The 25,563-nt window shown below is 33.9% G+C and overlaps 1 protein-coding gene and 2 long non-coding RNA genes across 3 annotated transcripts; all 3 read right to left on the minus strand.

Moving 5' to 3' along the window:
* Nucleotides 1-12,388: 12,388 nt before the first annotated feature.
* On the minus strand, nt 12,389-15,151 carry LOC149771706 (uncharacterized). The gene is made up of 2 exons (XM_089948194.1): nt 13,814-15,151; nt 12,389-13,067 (listed from the first exon to the last, which is right to left on the minus strand). Exons 1-2 carry the CDS (start codon nt 14,361-14,363, stop codon nt 12,871-12,873), a joined length of 747 nt encoding a protein of 248 aa, XP_089804320.1. The 5' UTR covers nt 14,364-15,151; the 3' UTR covers nt 12,389-12,870.
* A 1,201-nt stretch (nt 15,152-16,352) lies between these two features.
* Nucleotides 16,353-19,393, minus strand: LOC149771707 (uncharacterized). Its single transcript, XR_016418163.1, has 3 exons — nt 19,257-19,393; nt 18,022-18,339; nt 16,353-16,601 (listed from the first exon to the last, which is right to left on the minus strand). It is a non-coding gene; the product is annotated as an uncharacterized LOC149771707 (long non-coding RNA).
* Nucleotides 19,394-19,631: 238 nt separating this feature from the next.
* On the minus strand, nt 19,632-25,099 carry LOC149771708 (uncharacterized). The gene is made up of 5 exons (XR_016418164.1): nt 24,765-25,099; nt 23,993-24,346; nt 23,246-23,551; nt 21,585-21,686; nt 19,632-20,970 (listed from the first exon to the last, which is right to left on the minus strand). It is a non-coding gene; the product is annotated as an uncharacterized LOC149771708 (long non-coding RNA).
* Between the last annotated feature and the right edge of the window lie 464 nt (nt 25,100-25,563).

Raw genomic sequence — 25,563 nt, forward strand, 5'->3', positions numbered from 1 at the left:
TCAATTCACGCAATTAGATTTGAATAGGGACTACTGAGTGACAGGGATACTCATGCGGCTCTTACCTGAATTCACCAAAAGTAAACCATGTCATCTTGAAACTCACTTACACTTCACTCCGTAACGTTTGCCCCTAGTAATTGGCTAATTATTTTGGTCTAAAGACTATAATCCCAGCACCGACTTCCCATATTCAAGCAAGTACATAAGGAATCCTTAAAATGGAGAGCGGTAAACAAATGCGCATACTCCAAAATATATTACAATATTATACATACCTTGGAATTTTATTAACTATTTTTGTTTACATATTTTCATTGTACTCGTGGATGGGTAATGTGATTTTGCGTTCTGCCTTGCTTATAAAATGTATTGTCTTTGGTCAACAAAAGTTGATTTAGAGAGGATAAGAAAAGAAGTTTTGTTAAACGATGATGGAATTAAATAAACACTGGGGACAGTATCGTACGTTGCACATAAATCGCAGAGATTAATTGAGATTTTGCTTAACGGTCAATCAGTCCGCACTCGAAGTAGGGAAATAAGCGAATAGTGCAAAAGCCGACCATTGTCTGATAATCGACGTACATCTGCCACAGCCATATATTGTAAAAATCCCATTACTACAGGTAAAAAAGAATTAACTACAACTGCTTCTTTGGGGCGTCATGTGTGACCAGTGTATATTAGTACTGTGTTAGAAAAATATTGCGACAAACCAAAGAAAAGAAAACAGTCACTTTTATCAATCAGTCCATATCGTTTTACAAATTATACTGAATAACTGACTTCAGTAGAACTCAGAAGAATGTATTCCTGTAAGCACATCACGATTGCGGTGTTTGTACATTTATATAAAGTGGGATCATTTTACAAGCAAAGTATACATTTAAAAATTAACACTACAAATGAGACAACGCTTAAGTACATACGGATTATAATCGTGAGATGGCAAAGAATGGTCCATATGTTGAGAGGTAACCAATACACCAACAAAATAAGAGTTTGTAAGAACATCTTATTTCCTTCTTAGATATACTTAGCCATAATGCAAATTGTTTCCTAATATGAAACATGTAAACATATTCCGACCATGCTGGAAACAAAAATAGTAAATTTAATTTAGTTCAGCGTAAACTGTAAGTTAGTTCTTTCCTTTTGGCATGGTGTCTGAATAAAAAAGTATATTTCTCAAATTTGCTAACCACTACACTGTCATTATGTAATTAGATACCTAATTGATGTACCATAGTTGTATACATATATCTATAAATATATATAGTTTTGTGGACATGTACGGTTGAATAATACCATCCCGTGTTTGTGTAGGGAAATGCGTACATCACAATCGCACTCGTAAATTTGAATCAATACCATCTCATGAATGGTTAGGGGCCGTCCATTTAGTATGTACGCATAGAGGAGTGGGGATGGGGGTAACCCAAATGCATAGGCTTGAGCATGGAGGTATACTGATAATATATGTACGCATTTAAGGGGGGGGGGGGCGCTGAAACCTCGAAAATAAGTTGTATAATACGTAACCTGTTCGACTTGGTTCAGTAGGCTTTTGCATTTTAGCGGACATAAGACAAACTTGTCCCACCCAGTTACACTATCCTGACACCAGGCCGACTAATCCGAACACTAACCTCTTAATGATCGGCACCAAAAGAGGCAGCTGCTAGTACCATTTTTATGTCTTTAGTATGATTCGGCCGGGGTTTGAATACGCGACCCCTCGCATCCGAGGCGGACGCTCTATAGACACATTGCACCATCGGAGAAGTCGCTTAGTAAAGAATGTACGATACTGGTTCCTGTTTTTCATGACAACTCGACCTGGAGACCTACCTGATGGAAAATGAAGGCGCATTATAAGGTTATAATATACGAGTCCATAAATACATAAATATTTTTTAAATTATAATTTTCGAGCAATTAGTGTCTCTTAGCATTTGACAAAGTCTGCTTGCAGTAGCGTACTAAGGGGAGGGGGGTTACAACATACTTCGATGCTAATACTACTGATTTCAAGCATAAAATTAAAGCTAAACAACAGCATATAACATGTTTACATATATTATTAAGTACGTCTTCATTTGTCTTTCCGTGCGCCAAATACCTTCCAACACAAAGATTTTCCATATAGGTAAATTAGTTGTACCAATCTTAAACAACCATATATTTCGACATATATAATATCAATGTATAGGTTTCTCATCAGTTTAATCGATCTGTGCCAAAAAAAGTCGAGAAAATTAATAATAAAAAAGTTGGTATTTATGACTCATTATTGCTTGCGACTTTACCGATCTTCATATCCTTGATATGTGCATCTACCCTTCCCGTTTTGCGATAGTAGCACATACTTGGATGCTAATACTATAGATTTGAAGCATATAATTTAAGATGTACAACATTAAATAATATGTGTATGTATCTTATTAAGTACGGTTTCATATGTCTGTTTGTGCACCCGATGCCTTCCTATCCGAACGGTTTCCATATAGGTGAATAATTTATACCAATAGTAAACAAACACAGCTTTTGACAAATTTCATATTAATATATAGGTTCTCATCTGCCTAAATCGATTTGTGCCAATAGACGTGTGTGAAAATACAAAATAAAAAAGTTCCACTTTTTACGGAATATCGGGTGCGACTTTACCGATCTTCATATGCTTGCTACTTTAATACACCCTTCCCGTTTTGTGATTGTAGCACATACTTCGATGCTAATATTAGAGATCTGAAGTATAGAATTAAAACTATACAATATTATAAAATGTGTGTATATATCTTAATAAGCACGTCTTTATTTGTCTGTCCGTGCGCCTAGATCCGACCTATACGAAAGTTTTTCATATGGGCGAATAAGTCATAACAATCGCAAAAACAACGGTTTTGACACATTTGATATCAGATGACAAATTTGATTCTAATTGATATGTTTCTAATCATACTAAATCGATCTGTGCCAATAGACATGTGTGAAAATGCAAAATAGAAGGTTTTGTTCTTTTTACTGAATATCGGGTGCGACTTTACCGATCTGCATATCCTTGCTACGTGAATCTACCATTGCCGTTTTGCGATCGTACTACATATTTCGATGCTATTGCTATATATCTAAAGCATATAATTAAAGCCGTACAACTGTAAATAGTATGTGTATGTATCTTATTAAGTATATCTTCCTTTGTCTGTCATTTCGCCTAATGTCTTCCTATACGATCGTTTTCCATACAGGTGAATAACTCATAACAATAGTAAATAAACCCCGATTTTGACAAATTTGATATAAATTGATAGGTTTCGCATCAGTCTAAATCGATCTGTGATAGTAGAAATGTAAGAAAATGCAATATGAAAGTTTTGGTATATTTGACTCTGTATCGCTTGTGAATTTAACAATCTTCATAACCTTGATACGTGCATCTTCCATTGCCGTTTGTCTCGGTATCACAAACTTCAATGTTTATAGTATAAATCTGAAGCATACAAGGAGAGCTATACAACAGTATATAATATGTGTATGAATCTTATTAAATACATCTTGATGTGTCTGTATGTCCGCCCAATGTCTTCCACAGCGAGCGTTTTCCATATTGTGTATTGTTCCACTTCCTATTTTTACACTACCTAATTTTGACCTAGTTTAATAAACACCCACTTCTACAGAGGACACATCTGTCGCAGCCTCGACATTTTTTTACACTTATCAGCACTGAGTCACTCGGACAAAAAGATTTGTCAAAAGTCATATCATTATTATTAATGAAGTGAAACAAGGACACATACGATGAAAAAAATAATACATTTCTCCAATTCACTTTTTTCCAACCAGGAAGTCCTCTTAAAATCTTTACCAACTATTCTGACAAGGCAAATACAATTCGTTCCATACCAATCATCCAGTCTGCTACTCAACATGTGTTAGCTATGTGACTCACAGCTGATAACTGCATCTCCATCACTTTTTTAGAATTGTGTTTTGTGTTTTACGTGAATATGTCATTACTGATTTTCTGAGGTGGTTCTTGGGTATTTTACTTTGGAGTAATGAACATGAAACACACGTTTATGGTATATTTCATAAATAAATCAGCATCCTCTACATTACTGCTAATTTAAATAAAATTACGTGTATTACTATTAGGATTTTTCTCTCAAAAATAGGCAATTTTACTTTAATAGTAAATTTTCAAACGTCCATTAAACTAATCTTGATATTTAACTTATTTTGACAAATTAATTCTTTTTAAATGTCTTCTGTCTCCTATTATTTGCACTATTAGAGAAATAAGTTATGAAGTATGCAAAACAGTATTGTATCTTAAACAGTACATGTACATTAAAGAATTGGGGTTCTGCATATTCACAATGCCATTTAATTATTGCAAGGATGTTGTACACTAAATCCAGTATTCTTTTATTATAAGTAAACAATTGTATTATCATACCATCATGATTTTCCCCCAATTTTATTCTTTCAGCTTTTCCAACAAAATATCTGTTCCAAAACAAATTTTTTGATAAATATAGGAACAAATTCTGAGTAAACACCATTTTTCTTTTGTTGTCGTTGTTAATGGTAGACTGAGAGAAGAAAATGCAGCAGCATATAATATGAACTTAAGTGAAGTTATGAACTTACTAAGCCTGGATTTAAATAAATGGTATCACTTGTATTTCTAATGACAGCCACAATCCTCTTAGTTTGGGCTCAAGACCAGCAATAGTGAATAGAGGTATTTCGAAAGACATATAACAGCTCACTCATTATAATGTTACTAATTAGCATTATTGAAAACTTCTTAGATATCAAAATAAATAGTATATATGTATGGTGCTTGTTAGCGACATTGGCAGATTATTCACTCCACATCCTGGTTCCCGGGCAGTTTTGATCTCTCACAATAATAATCACGGGCACAGTGGCTCGTTACAAAGAAAATCAACAGATTTGGGTTCTAACCTGTAACACTATTAACATATTATATTGTTACAGGTTAGAACCCCATCCCTTGATTTTCTTTGTAACGATCCCCTGTCATCATGGGCAGTAAATTTGAAACATACTACTTCCGGGTCAATCTATTTTTAAGGTACAATATATACTAGTACATAATGGGAGGTAACTCAAGTTGTGCTATTCAATTCAATTCATTAATGAAAAAATGGAAATAAATAGGTAAAAAGGCAATTATTTATTTTGCAGATGAATATTTATCGAATATTTAACATTCAGCAGCGTAAATATGCATTTATTTTATTGATATTTGTGGCAAGAGTGCAGAAAAGGACGACGTGCTTCGTGGGCAGATGGAAATCTGCCCACGAACTTTTATCTGCCCACGAAACCGTCTGAGGACGACAAAACTGCCCACGACCCACCTTAAATAATAGTATATATATATATATATATATATATATATATATATATATATATATATATATATATATATATATATATATATATATATCTTCACCTAAGAAATATTTATTCTACTATCAATGATAATTTCTTTGGCGGAGATAATAACTTTACATCGAAAAATAATTATTTTTAAGCCACAAATTAAAATGTCATTGTTGGCAAAATTGAAATTTAAGGTGAACTTTATTTTGGTTTTGTATTTTCCTCATATTAAATTGTAAATGAGGGTTATAAATCTTTGTGGTACATGACCGGGACAATAGGTCAATCAATAATGTTATGAACCACGTAGGAACAATGAGTTCTCATTTCAGTTTCCTGACTTCCTCCGCATATATGAGAACCTAGAAGCAATACACTAAGGGAACGCAAGTGCAGACTTCAACGGCCAAGCCGTAGAAATATGTGTAATATCTTTATATTCTTTTGTCAAAGAAAAAGATCAAATCTTAAAACTTTTGAAAACTGTGTGAAATCGACTGTACACAAAATGGTTCATTTAAATGAGAAAAAAGTTCCATCTCAGGTACAAGTGACAGTTTTCTAAAAGGGTATGAGCAATCTGGACATCATAATGAAAGCATTAACCTACTACATGTTTCACGCTCAGCGGAATAATTGCTGGGTTAGTGAAATTATGAAAACAGAAATAGTCAAGATTCAATGAAATGGTAAATTTAGAAATAAGGTTTTCCCTAATGTTTGTGCAGATACAACACAAAATAACATCAAAAGATTATTACATTACTCCAATATCTGATTGAACCTCCATCTGCAAGTCCGTCGTATGGAGTTCCCGACAAGGATGACCCCACGGGGGGTGGGGGCTAACCAGTGGAAAAGGCGTCATATCGGGGGTTATTTTCTTTTGTTCCACAATTGAAATAAATAATTAACAGGTTATTTCATTAAAATAGCTACGTTTAGTGGTTATTCTCCGGACTATAAATTTTAAAAAATACATATTTGCGATATTTTTTTCCGTGGGACTGCGCACCAAAACAACGCCCGCCATAGGTACCATTTCGTCTACCCCAAACTTGAAACGGCCTTGTTCATGAGCAGTTAATGTTTTGAGAACAAAACTGTGCATGTTTCTTCTGGATTTGCATAATAGTATGTTTGCCTAAATAATGTCGTAAATTATTTATCTTACCTTTTACGTTTCTTTTTCTCCCTCTACCGCATACTTCCTTTCTTTCTTTCTAGTCCATAACAAATGTGTAAAACAAAATGCTATTCAAACAGGAAATAAATCGGTCTTAAAGTATCAAAAAAATTACTGGTTATTGTAACCTGTTCTCCTTAGTTCCACTTTCCTTTTTACTTTATCTTGTCTCTTAAAGATGATACCATGAATGCTTAAACGGAATCGTAGCAATCTGTTTTAAGGTAAGAACAGGTTGATCTTCTCCTCCACCAACGGACACAGGCGATATCCATCATAACACTATGCGACTGGTTCCTCCGAAGTCCCCTTCCCAGGGTAGCCTAATGGTCAAAATACATTCGAGAATAATCATAATTCAAGAATTGGGCCACATTTTGACTTTCTGAGTCTGCTTAAACAAACAAAATAGTTGTGAGGACAACTTATCAATTAAAATGCAGAATTTCCAAGTGTCTAAAAGTTTACATATTTATTGGTAATATGTAGTAAAAATACTTTTGTGTAAGTAGTAAGTACAGAAGGGAAGGTAATATCTATTTTCACAAAAACAAGAGACCCAACTTAGCAGGAGGACAGTTACTCTGTTAAGCGAGAGTTGTTGACTGCTCAATCTAGATTAGATGAACCGTTTCTGTCACATTTATTGACAATTTGGAAGTATTTTTCCAACCTAAAGAAAAGAAGTTTAAAGCTTATTTCTCAGTACAGCTATATCATCTCCCATTTAAAGTACCAGAATGATAGCACTTAACAATTTCCTCTGACAGTGATGCTTCCCGTAAGATGAACAATGCTTTGCTTCAACCAATTTACAGACATGTTTTATTCCTGAAATTAATGTGTCTCTACCGAACCTTTTTGAAAACTTAATCTATGAATACACCGAGGCAGTATCGCCTATGATAGACAATTTAGACAATGGAAAGTAAATGGTCGTAGGTTGCAGTTGGGCCCAAGCCGCTGCAATTCGATAATTAGATGCTTGTACTAAGAGCGCAAACTAGCTTCATTTACCATCAGTCTGGTAATGCTAATCAGCATCTACTTTGCATTAAAATTTGCGAAAAGGAATGACCCAGTTTTAAAAGGACACCAGCATCGGCTGGGCATGTAACGTTATTTGATAGAGTCTAACAATATAACATGGCACCAGCATCAACAGTGAGACTGCCGCTTCGTTATGACTTGCGGTTTCAGTATGATTAATAAGACCGTAACCTTTAACCAACTCGCAAAAGAAAGAGGTATGCTTATTTTTATTGTATCTATTCCTAAACCAGATAAACATTAATGTGATGGACTTTAATCGGTCATCCGGTGTCCGTAATCAAAGATCATAGCATTGTTAATACTTCAAAATGGATGGCTAGATCAACAGGGAGGTTTCATTAAAAGATTCCTTATGCAGTGTAATCTGAAATGAAGTTTTCAACAGAATCCTTTTTATGATGTTTTGTTGGTCCTTGATGAAAATGATGCCAATCTAGCATTTAGAGAATCAAAAATGTACTGAGGTATTGTAGATATTTCAAAAACGAGCTCCAAATTTCATGTTGCTGAGGATGATCGTTAAACAAGGAAGAATGAGTCCATTATTAATTACATATAGAAGACAAGATTTGTGTTTATGAAACGTACTTGTTCCGCTACAATCAAAAACGTTCTGTCGCAAAATCTTCTATAATGAATTTTAAACAACTTAATAAAGACCACATAGCTATAGCATTGAGTTGTAGACTTGTGTTTCTGTCATTGTTTTTTTTTCCCATTGAGGTGCAAGCGCACGCACCCACAAGTATAAAATATTGAGAGATATGTTCCATAAAATTACTCCAGGACTGGTTATCGATGAGACAAAAAAATATGTTTACAACATTATTCCCCTCCAGACATTAAACATAGTAGGACAGATATAAATAAAGACGGCTGGTAGACACTCAATGATCTTGATGTCCACGTTTGTATATGTTATACAGTGATTCATAACATCAAGCCTAATTATAGTGTCTATTTTTAAAATATGTAAAATCAACACCAATTTGATAATCCCGATATAAAGATATACAATTACAATAGTGTCAGTATATACGTGTTTTAAGCTGATTTTGTACACAGAGCATATACATTTCTTATGTGAATAGTACATGATTTATTTGCAAATGACCTGCAGGTGCAGTGTTTGAATGAACATGTCGATTGGTTTGGAAAACATGAAGTGAGACGATTCAGAAGATGTTTTGAGTTCTGGCTGGCTGTATCAAAGACAAATGGAGAGAGTCTCGTGTGACTCTAGGGCTGAAAGATTAATCTACTTTAAACAGAAGTAAGAACATTGTCAACACAAGACACCTATTTTATCAAAATGGAATACCAGGATGAATCATATTATGAATATTGATGTGACTGGATCATTGATGCAAGGTATGCGTCAATATGTCCCAGGCCTGACCTAAAAATAATTTCCTTCTTTTTACGTGTTATAGAAGGCTCCGATGTAACTTAAATTGCATTTTAACATTGTATATGTCATTTTCCGTCTCAAATTCCATCGCATTTTGAGGAGGTTTTTCATCCTACTCTCAGTGTGATTGGGTGTCGCCTTTGCTTGTCTCAGTGTGATTGGGTGCCGCCTTTTCTTGTCTCGGTGTGATTCGGTGTCACCTTTACTTGTCTCAGTGTGATTGGGTGTTGCCTTTGCTTGCAGTCTGTGCAACTGAACCTTTAAAGTTCCTGTGATATAATTATGATGAAGTCAGCGTCGTTGTTGTTTCCATATGTGTCCGGACAACATTGTAAAGGGAATTAAAAAAAGGTTTATATCGTGCTTTAGTGTGTAACGGTTTATTTGGATGTTTCTTGCAACTCTAGGCATTATTAGGTATTAAATAAATTTTACATCGTTGACTACAAATAAGAGTTCACATGCCATATCATCAAATGAATTTTTAATGATTCAATAGTTTCTTAAAGTTTTCAGATTATATGATCGACACTTTTAAGGTTCCTCAAAAAGTGTATGGGTACGTTTTAGATATAACTGAATTTATTTAGAATTGTCTTTTAAATCAGATGGTGATGATATTATTAGAGTTGGAATTTTCAAAATAAATTTCGCTCTTGCTTATTTGTTTTTGGGGGTTTCAGTCAATAATGTTCCTCATAGTATTTATATGCGACAATGACTTAAACAGCTTTTCGTTTGTGTGTTTAAGCTCAAGGAATAATTTATATTTTTCAAGAATATCTATTCTTTGGCGAATGCCATACACATGTAAATTCAATGTAAAGAGCTTGCGAACTAAACCCTTGCATTAGTTAAAGTGTCTATTGTTCTGAAGTAATGCATTTAATTTAATGTTTGTATTATAAAACCCTAATTTAATGAAACCCTCGGCTTCCTTTAGCACCTCACTTTCGAAGGATATCACAATATTTATAAGAATATAACTCTTTATTTTATTTATTGTACTGTTTGATGTAGCACTAAATTGCGTTTTGCTATTTTACCTAATAATTGTATATATTGCTTTTTTTTCTTTGATTTTAATTTATTTCTTTATTTTTTATAGTTTTGTGTTTTGGAAATTTACAATAGATATAAAAGCGGGAAATTGTACATAGATAGACATACGTGCGCATAGCAGGATATATAAGTATACAACTCAGAATACATGGTTAAATGAATTTTTTGATCAATTCATTGGTAGTGAGAAGATAATAATCTCAGATACAAACTGTTCATATGAAACTTTCACCTGAATGAGACGAACACACGAGACAGACACTATCGGAGAGAATAGTAGAGACTGAAAGAGAAAAAGTAAACTTATGATAATGAACTAAATCATCATCTCAACAGGGTGCTCTCATTGCCTTAAACCTAGCATTACAAAAACAGATACAAAGACAATCAATGTCGCTATATCTTACATCAAATAAAACTGTCATCACCTGTTAATCAATGCACTAATAAAATCAAATGTAAACCATTGTGAAGAAAAGGGTAAGATTTGTTTGTCTTAGCAACGAAAATCTTATATAAGATTTTACAGTGCTAACGTTGAAGAACTCTCTATTGTTCTTCACAGATCCGATGTTTATGTGCATTTCGATCATGACAAAATGTAAGATTTGTCTGTAAGGTTCAAACAAATACCATTTATATACAATTTTACAGCGTTTTCTAGCAACTACGAAGCATACATTTGCCTGACACCAGAGTCTTCAGAAAAGGACAAATGTGAAGAGATGTTATATACAGAGCAATACGTATCCTTTGACACTTTAAAGAAGATAAGTAGAAACGTTTTAACGTCATAAATGTTTATGTACATCTTAGCAAATATACGTCTATGGACAGGAGAGCAAGCAACAGATCTTATATGATCTGTCACATCTTATCGTTTTGTTCTCCTTCACCTTCATTCGTTGTGAATATATATGTAAATAAAATCAATTTAATAATCCTTAGAAGGCACCTTTTATGTTCTATCAAGCTATGTTACGGTCTTTCTTAAAATCTAATTTATGTTATATCACCGATTACTGAGACCAAGATGTTTAATCAGTTTCTCATCAATTGTGTGACAAAACTGCTCATACGAACTCATATTAATTTCCATCGACTATTCCACTGCATGCTTTCAATTGGCTTTCCGATGGAGCACAATGAACCATCAGGAGGAAAACAGGACAATTAAATGGGCTGTCAACCAACCTTGAAGTTGCTGTGTACCGAACTTGGCCTAGTGATATATATATATATATATATATATATATATATATATATATATATATATATATATATATATATATATATATATATATATATATATATATATACATATATTACCAATAATAGTCACCCTTGACTGTCCTCCGACTTGCTGAAGATGTTTCGTTTGATTTTAACAATAAGAACCAGTATTATACTAACAGGGCAATATCTTTCATTATTACACTTTGCAACCAAGTTCAGATAACTTATTTCTGCAGAACGGCTAAAATGAGAGAGAGAGCCTTCATCAAGTATCATTCTCTGCGAGACATACGTTATAAACATATGTTACTGAAATATTATACTATCAACCTGCAGAAGTCTTCATATATATAAATAAAGTGCCAAGTTTAGTTCTCGAAAGGTATAGAAAATTAGAAAGTTTAATTTCCTAGGTGGAAAAAAGTTTTACTTCCCTCAGAAAATTATTAAATACATTAAGAACTTAACTATTTTACGTTTGTCTAAATGTTGGCAGAGAAGATAAGTTAATATGCGTTCCAGACTAATTTTCTTTGAGACTAGCAAACTTTTAAAAAAATACTGATCACTACTTATGGAATATGTTTACCGTCTAAAGAATTGTTTCCTACACTTGTAAAAATATATTCGTTCATAATGGGAACAAGTTTATTCGGGCATAACATTCAATGTTCCACTTTCTGCGACATGAAACAATTATATTTGACCAGTAATTGCGGTCATTCTTGGCGAAATTGAAATTTGCTTTGAAATATCTTTATTTTTCGTGCATATTAAATTATATATGATGGTTATAAATCTTTCTGAAGCATGCCTCACAATAGATCAGTTATTATGTTTAGGTGAGAAGTTGGATACATTGATCTCGTTTCAATCTCCTGACTTTGCAGTAAAATGAGAAGCGAGGAGCAATTCACCAATTAAGGTAGCACAAGAGAAGTTTTAATTGGCAGCTCATACAAATATGCATGTGTGTTTTGAATAATTTTATTTTACAGTCAAATATACGACATTTAAAACTTGAAAACTGAATAAAATCCACTAGATTGTAGAAAAGTTTCATATCTGAATTAAAAGACCAGATGTTACATACTACATATGAGTAACATTTTAAAAATATGTTTGGTTGACATCCACATCATAAAGGAAAAGGAAATCTCCCACAATTATCATGTTAAACTTCCAGGGGCAATTAACATTTTGAGGAAGCACTTAATTCGTCCATCCATACCCGAAACTGTATGCAATTTCCTCCAATTGTGTACAAAAATGTATTTGCTCATCCAATGTCGAAAGTTTCTTTATCTTCTCTTCTCTCATTCTCTTCCTTTGCCGCATTCGCTCTTTCATTCTAATCCATTCACACTAAACAAGGAATCTTTGAGCACGATCTGATAGTACAAAGACTCGGTCATTGGCTATTTTAATCCTTTTTCCTTTTCCATCCGTTTTTGTATTCACTTATTTTTTCTCGTAACGATTATACGTTGAGTTCCTATAGGGAATCGAAACACTTATTCTTAACGTAAGTCCTGGCAGATTTTCTCCTAGCCCATCGGAAGCTGGCGATATCCATCATTTCGCCAAATGACTGGCTCCTTCTATGTTTTCTACCCGTGGCAGGAGAATGGTCATAATAACTTCGAGGATTCTCATAGATGAAGAACTGGGCAACATCTCGACTTTCCGAGTCTGTTTAAGCAAAGTAAAACAATTGTTCAGAAACTTCAAGAATGAAAATACAAAATTGCACATGTGAAAACGTTTTCATATTTTCCCCTGTCGAAACTATTGATTAAATTGATAATATTTAGTGACAAAATTGTATTTCTTGTATATAATAAGCACAAAAGGGGAGATAATATTGCATTTAACAAACCAAAGAGACGCAACTTAGCAGCAGTCACCTCCCTTGCTGAATTCAGCCTAGCAGATATAAGCAAAAGTTTTTGACCGTGCCATTTTCACTAGTAGGAAGATAACTTCTGGAAATTATTAAATTATGTGAAGTATTCTTCGTAATTTAAGAAAGGCCATTTAAAGTTGTTCTTTTTTTTACTTACCAGTCTTATACGTTGGTAGATCTGCATCAATATACAATTAATTCATGGTGCAAACATGAAATATGGCCAACATGTGTTTGAGTAGATGTAGAAAATAGCATTATAAAAGACGCACGAGAAGGCGTGGGGGGGAGGGATGGCACAACACAGAAAATTAGTTGAAAGTACTATTTAGTTTCTCTACAGATTTTCTTCGTTTTAGAAAATTAATTACGGTCTTGCTCCATCGCCATTTTTTTTCTTTCTTCATTATTACATTTAACTTTACGGCTGAAGTATTTTCTTCTAACTTGTATGGAACAAAAGGTACACTTATAAGTTCATAAAGTAATATAATGTTACTGTAAAGAAATGATATAATATATATTATTCTACCTGAAAGCTCCAAAAATTCTGGTCTTGTAGCTAACACACTGGAGTCCAAGTTCTCGGCGTTCCCCCTACCTCGACCTCCGTCATATGATAAGCAACAAGATGATGTCATATTGCTCGCTGCTTGAATGTCCTCTAAGTCGAAATAACCTGGAGGAGCTAAATCGTTGATAAATTTTCGGCTTCCTAGCTCTGAGCTAGACACTATGCAATGACTACCTCTAGCTCTCTTTCTGTTGGCATTCGCATATAACGTTGATAGATACACTATTGATGATACCATTTCGTTTACTATTTTATACCAAGATATAGATTCGGCAACTGCAACTTCTTCCTTGGTCTTTCTGGTTACAACAGGGTCCGGTCCTGGTGGCCGTAAAGTCATAAAACTATGCTGAACCACGTAATCGTATTCAAACCAAGATTCCGCGATGCTTTCTGTCGAATTCGTTATTGATAATCTATGTACATGTTTTGGTCTGCTTTTGGCCTGGTCTTTATTGTTTGTGATATCTGTTACATTTTCTGAATTCTGGTTCCTCGCCGACAACATTCTTGATTCTTCAAAAGCATCTGTTTCCTTGACGTTTGGGTACAAATTTCGCGAACCTTTAGCAGTCGGTTTTCTCTTATTCCTGTATGTGGCATCATTTGTCTCAGAAGTTGGTATTGCATTAGCTGAAACGTAGGTTAATGTGGAGAATCATATATTTAAACTTATCACATGAATACAGTTGAGCAGTTTTCATGCAACCTTTTACATATTTGTGTTTGCAATTTTAAAATAATTATCTTTTTAGCTTAAAAGTTTGGCCGTAACAACCGAACCATTGGTGGCACTCACTTTTGCTATGTGATGATATATTTTATTTAAATTTTTCAAAACAAATGCCTTCGTTAACATTCTTTCTTGTTTCCTTCTTATTACAGAGGGACACGGTTGTTCTGGGCCGGCAGCTAGAAAGGTGGTGCTCGGAATCATTCCAAGACAAGACCGGATCGGTCGCCGCGTTGTCTTTATGGAAAGACACTTTATTTTTTATCCCTCTACAAGATATAACCTATTACGTGATGATGTGCCGTTAAACACATATCAATCATTAAGTCAGTCAATCATATTTTTTTCCTATATTAATAAAATAAAGATGTGGGTCCGCAATAAAGAATTGCAGGCGTTGGAGCTGGAAAAACTGTGCGAAAATTAAAGAAAGGCACTACATCCAAGAAATATAGATATTAGGGAAATTTACGCGAAACATTATCCTCGGTTTTCTTCAAATACAACACTGAGGTAGTATCAATAGACAATTTTACCTTTCATTAAAAACAGTGTTTGCAACATAATTTCAATTTCAATTTGCAACCATAACTATTAATTAACATTTGTTATGGCTTAAATCTTAAAAGTTGTTTTTCTTTCTTTCAATTTGTCTAAATATTACGTATTTTAATACATAAAAATTGTTGGATACCTGTGAGTCATTTGAGGCTATTATTTTCTAATACGATTGAACATAATGTGCTTTAGTTATTTAGTGTTAAACTGTTTTTCTTTTGTATTCAGTAGATTCTTAGCAAATATTCTAGGCGCTAGGCGATCAAAAGTCTCCAGACCTAAATACTATTATTACAGGGACTTTGCATTAATTACATAGATATCTCAGCTTTGAAAAGGACATCAAGGATTCTTTTTTTTTTTACATAATCAAAATTTAAAAAATTGCATCATTACAAAATATGCATTACCTCCCCTGTTTCGAAGCTTAGTGAAAGCAAATATCGCCATGCAAGTTGACACAACTAGAACCACTACTGCAGAGATCAAAAGCCATCGTGAGTTCTTTGTAAAGCACAAAATGTAATATAAATTGGCATTTGAAATAGACTAACACAGATCGAGAAAGAAATAGGCAGACAGGCCTACGTAACTACCCACGTATATTTGTGCATACAGACAGCCAGACAGGTATATAGATCGATAGACATATATTTTATAGACATATAGAGAAGTAGATATGACACAGATATAATTAGATTTATATATGCAAAAAGCACTTAGAAGTACTAAAACAAAACTTATCTCTACCTATAACGTATGGTTGTCCCCAAAAACAATCATCCGGAAAATAAACAAAATGTCATGCATTGGATATACAAATCGCAATTTGGGGAGAGGATATATATTAATTTAATCTCATTTTATTATACAATAAACGTTCCACGAATGGACGTGACGATATATTATCATTTCTGAACATAAAAAGCAGTAAAACAGTACGATATATTTTCTGAACATTGAAGGTAATCGGTCAGACCCTTTTCATACATTGATTTATTTCAATTGCAAATTTGGAAGAAACGAGATTAGTCTACTCCATAATTTGCATTTCGTTCCTACCTACCATTGGAGCTTGATGATTCATGGGTGGACTTTGGCCCAATTGATAACTTGTGATACTCCTTTGTAGTTTCAAGGCTTGAACCTTGAATATCGATAAATATCGAATGCAAAATAAAGCCTTTGTCATCACAGGTAGTAAATGTAGCGTTCTTTAACCACGATGTTTCTTGAAAGATGAACGAAACTTTGTTTCCGCAAAATACACAGTTTTTTATTCGAGCCGAGTAGCTTTGTGCAACATGGGTATAGTTTCCCTGTGTCACATTATAAATTATCACAGGACAGCTAACATAAGTTTGTATCACATCGTTCGTATTCGAAGATATATCGGTTTCGTTATACATGAAGGGAGGTGTCCCCAAGTTTTCGCCTTGTTGAACTAATCTGCTTCTGCAAAAGGAATTAAATAAATTCAGTCTATAGTAAGGACAATATTACATTTGATTTTGGAACTAATCACCTAAACTTGCTGGATCTTATTGCCCTTCTGTTCATAGGTACCAGCATCTAGTCAATCTTGCCAAATAATGTGGTCCATCTAGGAGTGGGTACCAAAACGGCTGGGTAACAAGCTTTACTGGATACAGTTGTCGAAATTGTCATCGAAAACCAGCATCCTCTGTAGGATTGTCACGTTTCCATAAGCTACTACATGATCAATTATCAATATATATAATATGACTTTAACCATTAACCCTCTCGTTTAGAATAGCGATGCCTATATTTAGCTTATCTATTCATAAACTGTAAAAGCTTATATGATGGACTTTCATCTTCCATCTCTCCGTCGCATATCGTCCTGTGTAAGTAAGTGAAGTTTGCTCCCCTCTTAAACTATTGGAGGATTGAAATGAAGCTTTACACAAGCAATCATCTCGTTCATACTAAATGAAAACAAGTGCTGCTCTAACATGGCAGCCATAAAAACCATCTTGTCACCGCTAATACGTCTGAAAGGAAGGCCAAATCAACATGGAGGCTGCACAAAAAGAGTTTCCTATGATGCTTTTTTTCAAGACAGAGTTTTCAAATTAAAGCTTTGTATGATGACTGTTTGGTCCTAAATGCAAACGATGTCGCTCTAATATCCAATATGGTCACAACAGAGGACTTATTGTAAATCTTGTTATCGCTCCTCACACTGTTCAAAGATTCATGTCTACATGGGATTCCCACCATAAAGATTTTTTTCTGGCAAACCGTAAAATTATCCCTCTGCGCCTGCATTCTTATTTAGTATAGTACACTTGGGGGCTTACAAATGCTGTAAATTGAAATCAAATTAAATTAATTGCTTACTTTCGAAAGGTGGTGTCATTCGAAATATGTTTGTAACGTTGTTTTAAAAATCTTGATATGAGAACTGGGTACAAGACTGTAAAAACGTAACATTCAGGGAAAATCTCAACTTAATCAAAATGTCTCAAACACTGCAAAACTCCATTTAATCCAGTGCACAATGATACCAAGAGGGTCATAAATTCATGTTGTCCCTAGTAACAAAACTAGTTTATTGACTATTGATTCTTTGTTTCATTTTCAGGAACTTCAAATTATTCTGAAACTATATAATATATATACAGAGAGAGAGAGACAGACAGACAGACAGAGAGACAGAGAGAGAGAGAGAGAGAGAGAGAGATATGCTCTGAACGTAGATTAGCCAATTAATTAAAGGGTACTGCATTTGTCTGTTCTCCTGAAGTGTCCTGTGATAAATAAAACTTACTGCAACACAAATATCTCCGTACATCTAGCTATATACAATTGTTTTTTCTTGTTATTAAAAGAAGGCGATATGAATACTTACGTTTTACAATAATGCTTGCATTTCTTTTCTCACAGGAATTTTCAAACTCTTTAATGTTTTCAAAAGCTTCATTCAATAACTGAAAACTTAAACTGTCCTTGGTTATCACAATCTCTTGAATCTGACCAGTGTAATTTCTTTTGATAGATCCTCCGTCATGTTGGTCATTCTTTGGGTCACTTAGCATCACATTTGTGACATGTAGCTTACTGCTGTAACCGGAGAAGTTCATCTCCAAACTACTGTTTCCGTCAGATTGACGATCATCGATGCACATATTGGCATTATCGTCCTAAACATGTGTTGTCAGATTGGAATCTATAGGGAAAAGTAATACTTGTCTGAAATCAGCTTCATTGTAATAAAGGTATTCCTATTGATTTATTGACATTCCAGGCAAATGAAATAGGTAAATAGGTTGGTAGGTAGGTAGGTAAAGGAAAAGATTGAAATAACATATATTTATCTACGCTGTTGTGTGTAATTTAATTTGCATCATTTATTGGCTTTTCGTAAAGTTTATTTGTTATATACATTTGTATTTTGTACTTGATCGTGTCCAAATTTAATTCCATTGTGTACCTCTGTCACGGAATTGTGTATGGTTTATATCAATATGTTTATCTGATCAAAAATGTACTCGGGTATCATTGCTGCGTGCAGCGTCACCCGAGGGTAGTTTATATTTTTCGGCTCTAGTTATTTCGGAATACTGAACGCAAGTCAATCCAACCTGCATGTGCAAATTGCCTGCAGTGAAAACCTAAGTACCTAGCTGCGCATATCTGTCACAGCTAGTATACATATAGAGCAAATTCTCTATAAACAAATTACACTACGACGAGTTTTGTCAGAAGGCTTACTTCTTTACGGGAGCAAATCTTCAGCTGTAGAGGTATTGAAATTTAAGATTGTATTCTTTATCACTATTCGTTTTATATGACAGAATTGTTTCATATATTAGATGTTTTAGAATTTATTCTAAATTCTACAGAGAGTCAATACCTAGGTTATACACCGCCATGATATTAGAAATACTATAGTCTGGTTCGAGTTAGCTATTTGTTGTAACTGAACAGACAGATTGAATTTAATTATACGCTGCATGCATTGAACGATTCATGTAATGGGCAACGAATTTATGTGCGCGCATGCGCAATATATATCAATGCAGAAGTACTTGACCTTGTCATATGTACTAAACGGTTTAGTTGTTATACTTTTAGCTGCCTTACATATGGTTTGGTGATGTGTAGTAACAGAACTGTGTGGTTTCTTGTGACGTGTACGCTGTGTCTGGTGACGTTGGTTCGGAAGAGTGTACTGGTGTTCTCAATGCGAGGGACCAAGGCTTCGCGACCATCGGGTCTGTGTTGAATGTGAGGGCTCTTGAGGGATCCTTCAACAGACAGGGAGGGGTGGAACATGCATGGAGGTTATTTGACCATTGACTAGAGCGGGTGGTACCGGAGATACATCTTGGATGTCAAATGGGCTGCACGATAGTTATATATATATATATATATATATATATATATATATATATATATATATATATATATATATATATATATATATATATATATATATATATGTATATATATGTTCCATGTTATTGTTATTTTCACTATTGCTATCTGAGAAAAATTACATGCATTCACATTTCAATATCGTTATATGAACGATAGATTCATAAATTCATACATATTCCAATATCGCTTAATCAATTGATAAATTGATGAGTTGATAGATTGATGAATAAATGAGTATTATATTGATAAGTGCACAAATTACGTGCTTTGGTCACCCTTGGTGTTTAATAAGACCTTGTTTATAGTGGGGTGTTGATCATATAATTTTTTTGTTGATCGGTGATAGGATGTTATTCACGTTTGTTTAAAATTGCATTCGTTAAATTCATCTTTGAGTTTTCTCGTTGAGTTACTTGTTGTTGATAGTTCCATGTTAGGAATTTTATAATTTTCCTTATCTTTTTGTTTATAATGGTGTCAGATTTGTTCATATTTAATCTGCGCTTATAAATAAACATCTTATTAACGCAGTTGCTTTCGGTGTCTTCACTAATCCAGTCCCAACCCGGTTTCATCATGTTACAACCTCACTACGGACATTGATATATAAACAACATAATGCATAGCTAATATTGGTTTGCGAGAATAGATTCAATATTAGGATTAGTATCAATGGAAGTAATAAATATCAGTATCTTAATATGATTCTAGAAGATTTATATTCCCCGTGGATAAGCCTGTTATATCTGATATTTATCATGCTCTTTATTATAATGTTATTGACATTTGTTATTTTTTACATCTATTTTTAACAACGATAATATTTTTCTGTTGCAATTTTGACGTTTTCTATTGTTTAGCTGTACAATACCAATATAGAAAATGTAGCATAACGTAAAAGTCATGGAAATTGTCATCTGAATTAAAGATCTATGTACAATGCTACTAATTCCGTGCATTAAAGTGTAAGAGAATAACTCACATTGCTTACGATAACCTAGCTTATTGTTTGTCACCGGGAAGCAGAAATCACGATCACTCAATTAACTCGAAGGATAAAATGGCTATTATAGTGTAATATCTTATTGCTTTTCATTTCCTTTGTTTTCTGAATCTTTGAGTAAGACAAACTGATCCGTTATTAAGAGATGTTGATATATAGCTAAAATGATCAATGCACTTAATATTTAAAAGTCTGATTTTACCTCAGTGTGGTGAATCCTCTATCACATGATATTATGTGCAGGTTTTAAGCTATGGGACATACCATCTAAAGCAGGTGTATGAATCATGCTGTCCATGTGTTCGCCACTTACCCTGTCCTTTTTACAGCTTCGATGAATCAGCGGGTTCCGTTGCCATAGAGGGTAAGGTGATATATACTTTTGAAGCTTCTGGGCTTGAAAATTTGGTGCTTCTAAATGAAAAAAAAAAGATAATCATACTGAAGGTGAGACACGAATTCCCAAAAGATTCGTTCTAACTCGAGTCACGAAGTACACAGTCTTAAATAAACTCGTTTGCAATGCAGCGAAACACTTCCATATCCAGCGCAAACGTTTGTTGATCATGAGGGAATTCAACGAATTAAGATACTGCATACAAACTTGCTTTGCATTATACAAACTATTTAACACTGAATAATGATACAACATATATCTGTAACACCCAACCCTTTATTCGTAATATATATATATATATATATATATATATATATATATATATATATATATATATATATATATATATATATATATATATATATATCAACTCACTCATTGTGTTTTCATTGACCTGAGATAATGCCATGAAAGTAAGTAATAAATTTCGAAAACCCAGGATTTATTTTTTCTTTCTGTAGACAAATAAATATATAGTTACATTGATCAATGCACTTAATATTTAAAAGTCTGACTTTACCTCAGTGTGGTGAATCCTCTATCACATGATGTTATGTGCAGGTTTTAAGCTATGGGACATATAATCTAAAGCAGGTGTATGAATCATGCTGTCCATGTGTTCGTCACTTACCCTGTCCTTTTTCGACCTTCGATGAATCAGCGGGTTCCGTTGCCATAGAGGGTAAGGTGATATATACTTTTGAAGCTTCTGGGCTTGAAAATTTGGTGCCTTCTAAATGAAAAAAAAAAGAGATAATCAAACTGAAGGTGAGACACGAATTCCCAAAAGATTCGTTCTAACTCGAATCATGAAGTACACAGTCTTAAATAAACTCGTTTGCTATGCAATGAAACACTTCCATTTCCAGCTATACGTTTGCTGATCATGATGGAATTCAACAAATTAGGATACTGCATACAAACTTGCTTTGCATTATACAACTTATTTAACACTGAATAATGATACAACATATATCTGTAACACCCAACCCTTTATTCGAAATATATACATCAACTAACTCATTCAATTCTCATTAACTTGAGCTAATGTCATGAAAGTAAGTAAAAAAATTCGAAAATCCAGGATTTCTTTTTTCTTACTGTAGACAAATGAATAAAGAGACAATGTGATATAAGCGACTGATATACGTACAGACATAATGAAAACATGATACTGCACATACTAATTGCAAGTGTACCGGACATGTAATCAATTTAAAGAACGCAATTAAAATGAACGTGTTGAAACACATATTGGTTCGTGAAATAAAATATAAATTTATCGGCATGGTAGCTGAAAATATGTCACACCATTTTGTTTTCAAAGTTCCATTATACAATCTGAGAGAGAGAACGAGAGAGGGAGAGAGAGAGAGAGAAAGATGACGAGAGAGAGAGAGAGAAATTGACTGTGAGTGATTGGCATAACCATCATGATAATCAATGGGTTTTCATTAACAGCAATATTTAATATTCACACATTAATTATATTTATTATTTTGACTCTGGTTTGTGTGATATATTTGACCAATCCCATCAGCCTGAAAGAGAACAGAAAAGAAAACAAAATAAATTAACTTATTATGCGGGTCAGGTAGCCCTGCAATAATTGAAAGCAATCGACTTTATATTAGAAAGAAGTAACGTTGAAAACCAATAGTCGTGCTCAAGACGCATTCAGAATAGTGGACCTCATATCCCGAATATCAAGCATGTGTTAATAATTACAAAATCGTAATAAACCCTTGAAATATTAACCTTTGACGTTATTTAAACATTTACTTTCATTTCTTAATTACCTGACTGACTTCTGATGCATTAAAGAACATTTAGGATTATTCGCTAAATTTTTCATTCCCTCTATGGGTCTACTTCTAATCAAACCAAAGTATCTTCCAATGTTTCATGAACGAGATAATACAGAATCTCAGTTTCTCGCAACATTTTTGTGGCATCCCACCCGTAGGTTGTATGTTTAAGTTCACGTCCTGGTTATTGTACATTCTCGCCCCCAGCCATCACCACCAATGCATTGCACTTCGCCTTGTTATCAAGTCCAATAAGTCAGTACCGGCGACCAACATGCTTTATATTTCAGATAAGAGGGCGCTACTAAGCCAACGGAGGCTTACATAATGAAAACGTGTAAGTGTCCAAAGGCCATCCCCTTTCTACACTTACATTTTACCACAAGAATTTTTATTGAAAATATATCATATAATCCAGTACTATGTAACATTCCTCGATTAAAGAGTTAATAATTGAGTCATTTAATTTGCAAGACAAATTTACCTTGAATGTTGAGATCTACTGAGTCCAAAAGGAACCTCTTGTTATCCCAAGCAACATACGTGCCCTTGTCTAACCATGATACCCTTTTCAAGGTGAATGTGAAACTGCTTACATTCAAGGCACAGCTTTCTATTCTATTTAATTACAGATCTCCAAATTCTGTACAGTTTTCCTGTTTCACGTCATAGATTACAATATAATGATACGTAGGATTGACCATCTCAATTTTAATCGAAGATATGTTCGTTTTATTACACATGAACGGAAGACTCACAGATGCAACGTCATGACCAAGTAGAACGCGATCTAAAAAAACAAATAAAATGTGTTTTAAGAAAACAAACATCTTCACCCGAATATTTGTTTTAATAGCAATCAGTGTAAACCTTCAAAATGTTTTCAATATCTGCTCACCTCTGTACACATTATTTTGTACTAGATTATGTCTTTCTCCCACAGCTGAGTGATTGAATTATCATCATGATGTTCAAATTTGGGTTGTATTTAAACATATTGTATGTATTAATTTTGTTAGACAATAACTAATCTGGTTCATTTCCCATGTATACAAAATGCTCCAATAATGAAATAAATTTGAACATATCGCAATGTTATGCCATGAAAGCAACGAAACCAAAGCAAAAGAAACCTAAATTTATATAATTTAGTAAATCAACAGTTAACAAATAAGAGTGAAACTAAGCAAAGAAATGTCATTGCATATAATCAGATGCTAAGAAAACTTACGAGGAACAAGAATGCTCGTCTTCCCTCTTTCCAGAGAATCTTCAAACACTGTGTAATATCCACTGTCCATAAAATTGACATGTAGTAGAAGAAAACTGAAACTACCTTTGTTCATCTTGATGTTTCTTATTCGGCCAGTGTAATTTCTATTAACAGATTGAGAGTCAAATTGTTTCTTTATTAGGTCATACAGCACCACATTACTGGTATGTATCTTACTAGTGAAGCCAGAGAAATTCATTTCTAAAACTTGTTACCCATTAATTTGAAGCTCATCAATACGTACAGTCACATCTTCTCCCTCAGCAAATATCTCGGGTTTCCATTCAGCAAAACGCACCTTTAGAAACATGTCTGAAACGTGGTAAATATACTGATATTCATTTGTTGAAATCTTGTAGTGACTGATGTCTTATATGCAAGCATATGCTGGACATAATAAGAATCTGCATGCATTAATTCTGTATTTTATTGATATTTTATTATCTGCTCAAATGTACTAATCAGCCTAATTTATCGTAAAAAGAAACAGCCTTCATCAGCAGGAAAATTCTACTGACCCCAGATAAAATTGGTTCCCTGTCACAATTGCTTCATGATAAGTAAAACTCCCCCCATCTAACTATATATCGTAATGACATTGTTAATGTCTTATATACCTTTACATTTAATTCAGCAGATATAATGAAGTCTTACTACCACTTTATTATGAGTCCCATATTTCTTTGTAAGTCTCATTGGATACATTCTACTTGATCATTTAATTACTTACCTTTTGCATCATCTATGTCAAACAACATGAGAACAAAGCAGATCCTGATAATAATAGCCATGATTTTGCACCAAAATGTGGCTACTCGAATATTAACAATGTATTTAAAATACCAAGAAGATGTCTGCTGTGTTATATCGTACTTGAAAGTCTCTAAACTATTATTATTGGTTCACTGCCTATGAGGAAAAGCATCGTGATGGATGGATGATACATTCTATATAGCAGAAACATGTGCTAAGCAGGCAGTGTCAGGAGGACTGGAAGTGAATTGATAACTTCGGCTGCAGTAAGATTGATGAAAGAATTCCTGATGGCGATTTCCAATATCTCTGTTATCGGTACAACGGGATGTGTCTGTCTGGTAGTTTGCTCTCTTCACTTCCTTATTTAATATTGTGGCGTGTGAAGAAAGTTAACTGACCAGACTATGAATGAATCATCAAATCAAATTCTCATCCGGGTCGTAGATCTATATGAGAATATCTCACATATTTTCAGTTTTAGAATGATGTTCCTTTCCGGTAAGATAGGCATCCGTGCAGTTTTGCTTAGGAAGGAACGACAATGCAGAGAGAGAGAGAGAGAGAGAGAGAATAAATGCTCCAATACACAAAGCAATTCTAGAATCTGGATGCAACAATACAAAAGCATATGAAGCGATAAAATAGTTAGAAATGATTAGTAAATGTTAATGTGAATCTGTGAAAAGAGTAATCAGGACGCTGAAAGCATTAAATTAAGACCTAATAATATGAAGACTTTCGTTTTTGCTCCATCTGATGATTTTTCAAAGTCA

This window comes from Sinohyriopsis cumingii, unplaced genomic scaffold (assembly GCF_028554795.1).
Source record: "Sinohyriopsis cumingii isolate HCF-2022 unplaced genomic scaffold, ASM2855479v2 utg001710l, whole genome shotgun sequence".
Classification (NCBI taxonomy): Eukaryota; Metazoa; Mollusca; class Bivalvia; order Unionida; family Unionidae; genus Sinohyriopsis; species Sinohyriopsis cumingii.

Excerpts from the sequence above, each read along its gene's own strand:
- LOC149771706 (XM_089948194.1), bottom strand. The coding sequence starts at position 14,363 with ATGTTGTCGGCGAGGAACCAGAATTCAGAAAATGTAACAGATATCACA. Across the intron at positions 13,068-13,813 it reads AGAATTTTTGGAGCTTTCAG|ACTCGGAAAGTCGAGATGTT; the intron begins GTAGAATAATAT and ends TTGCTTAAACAG.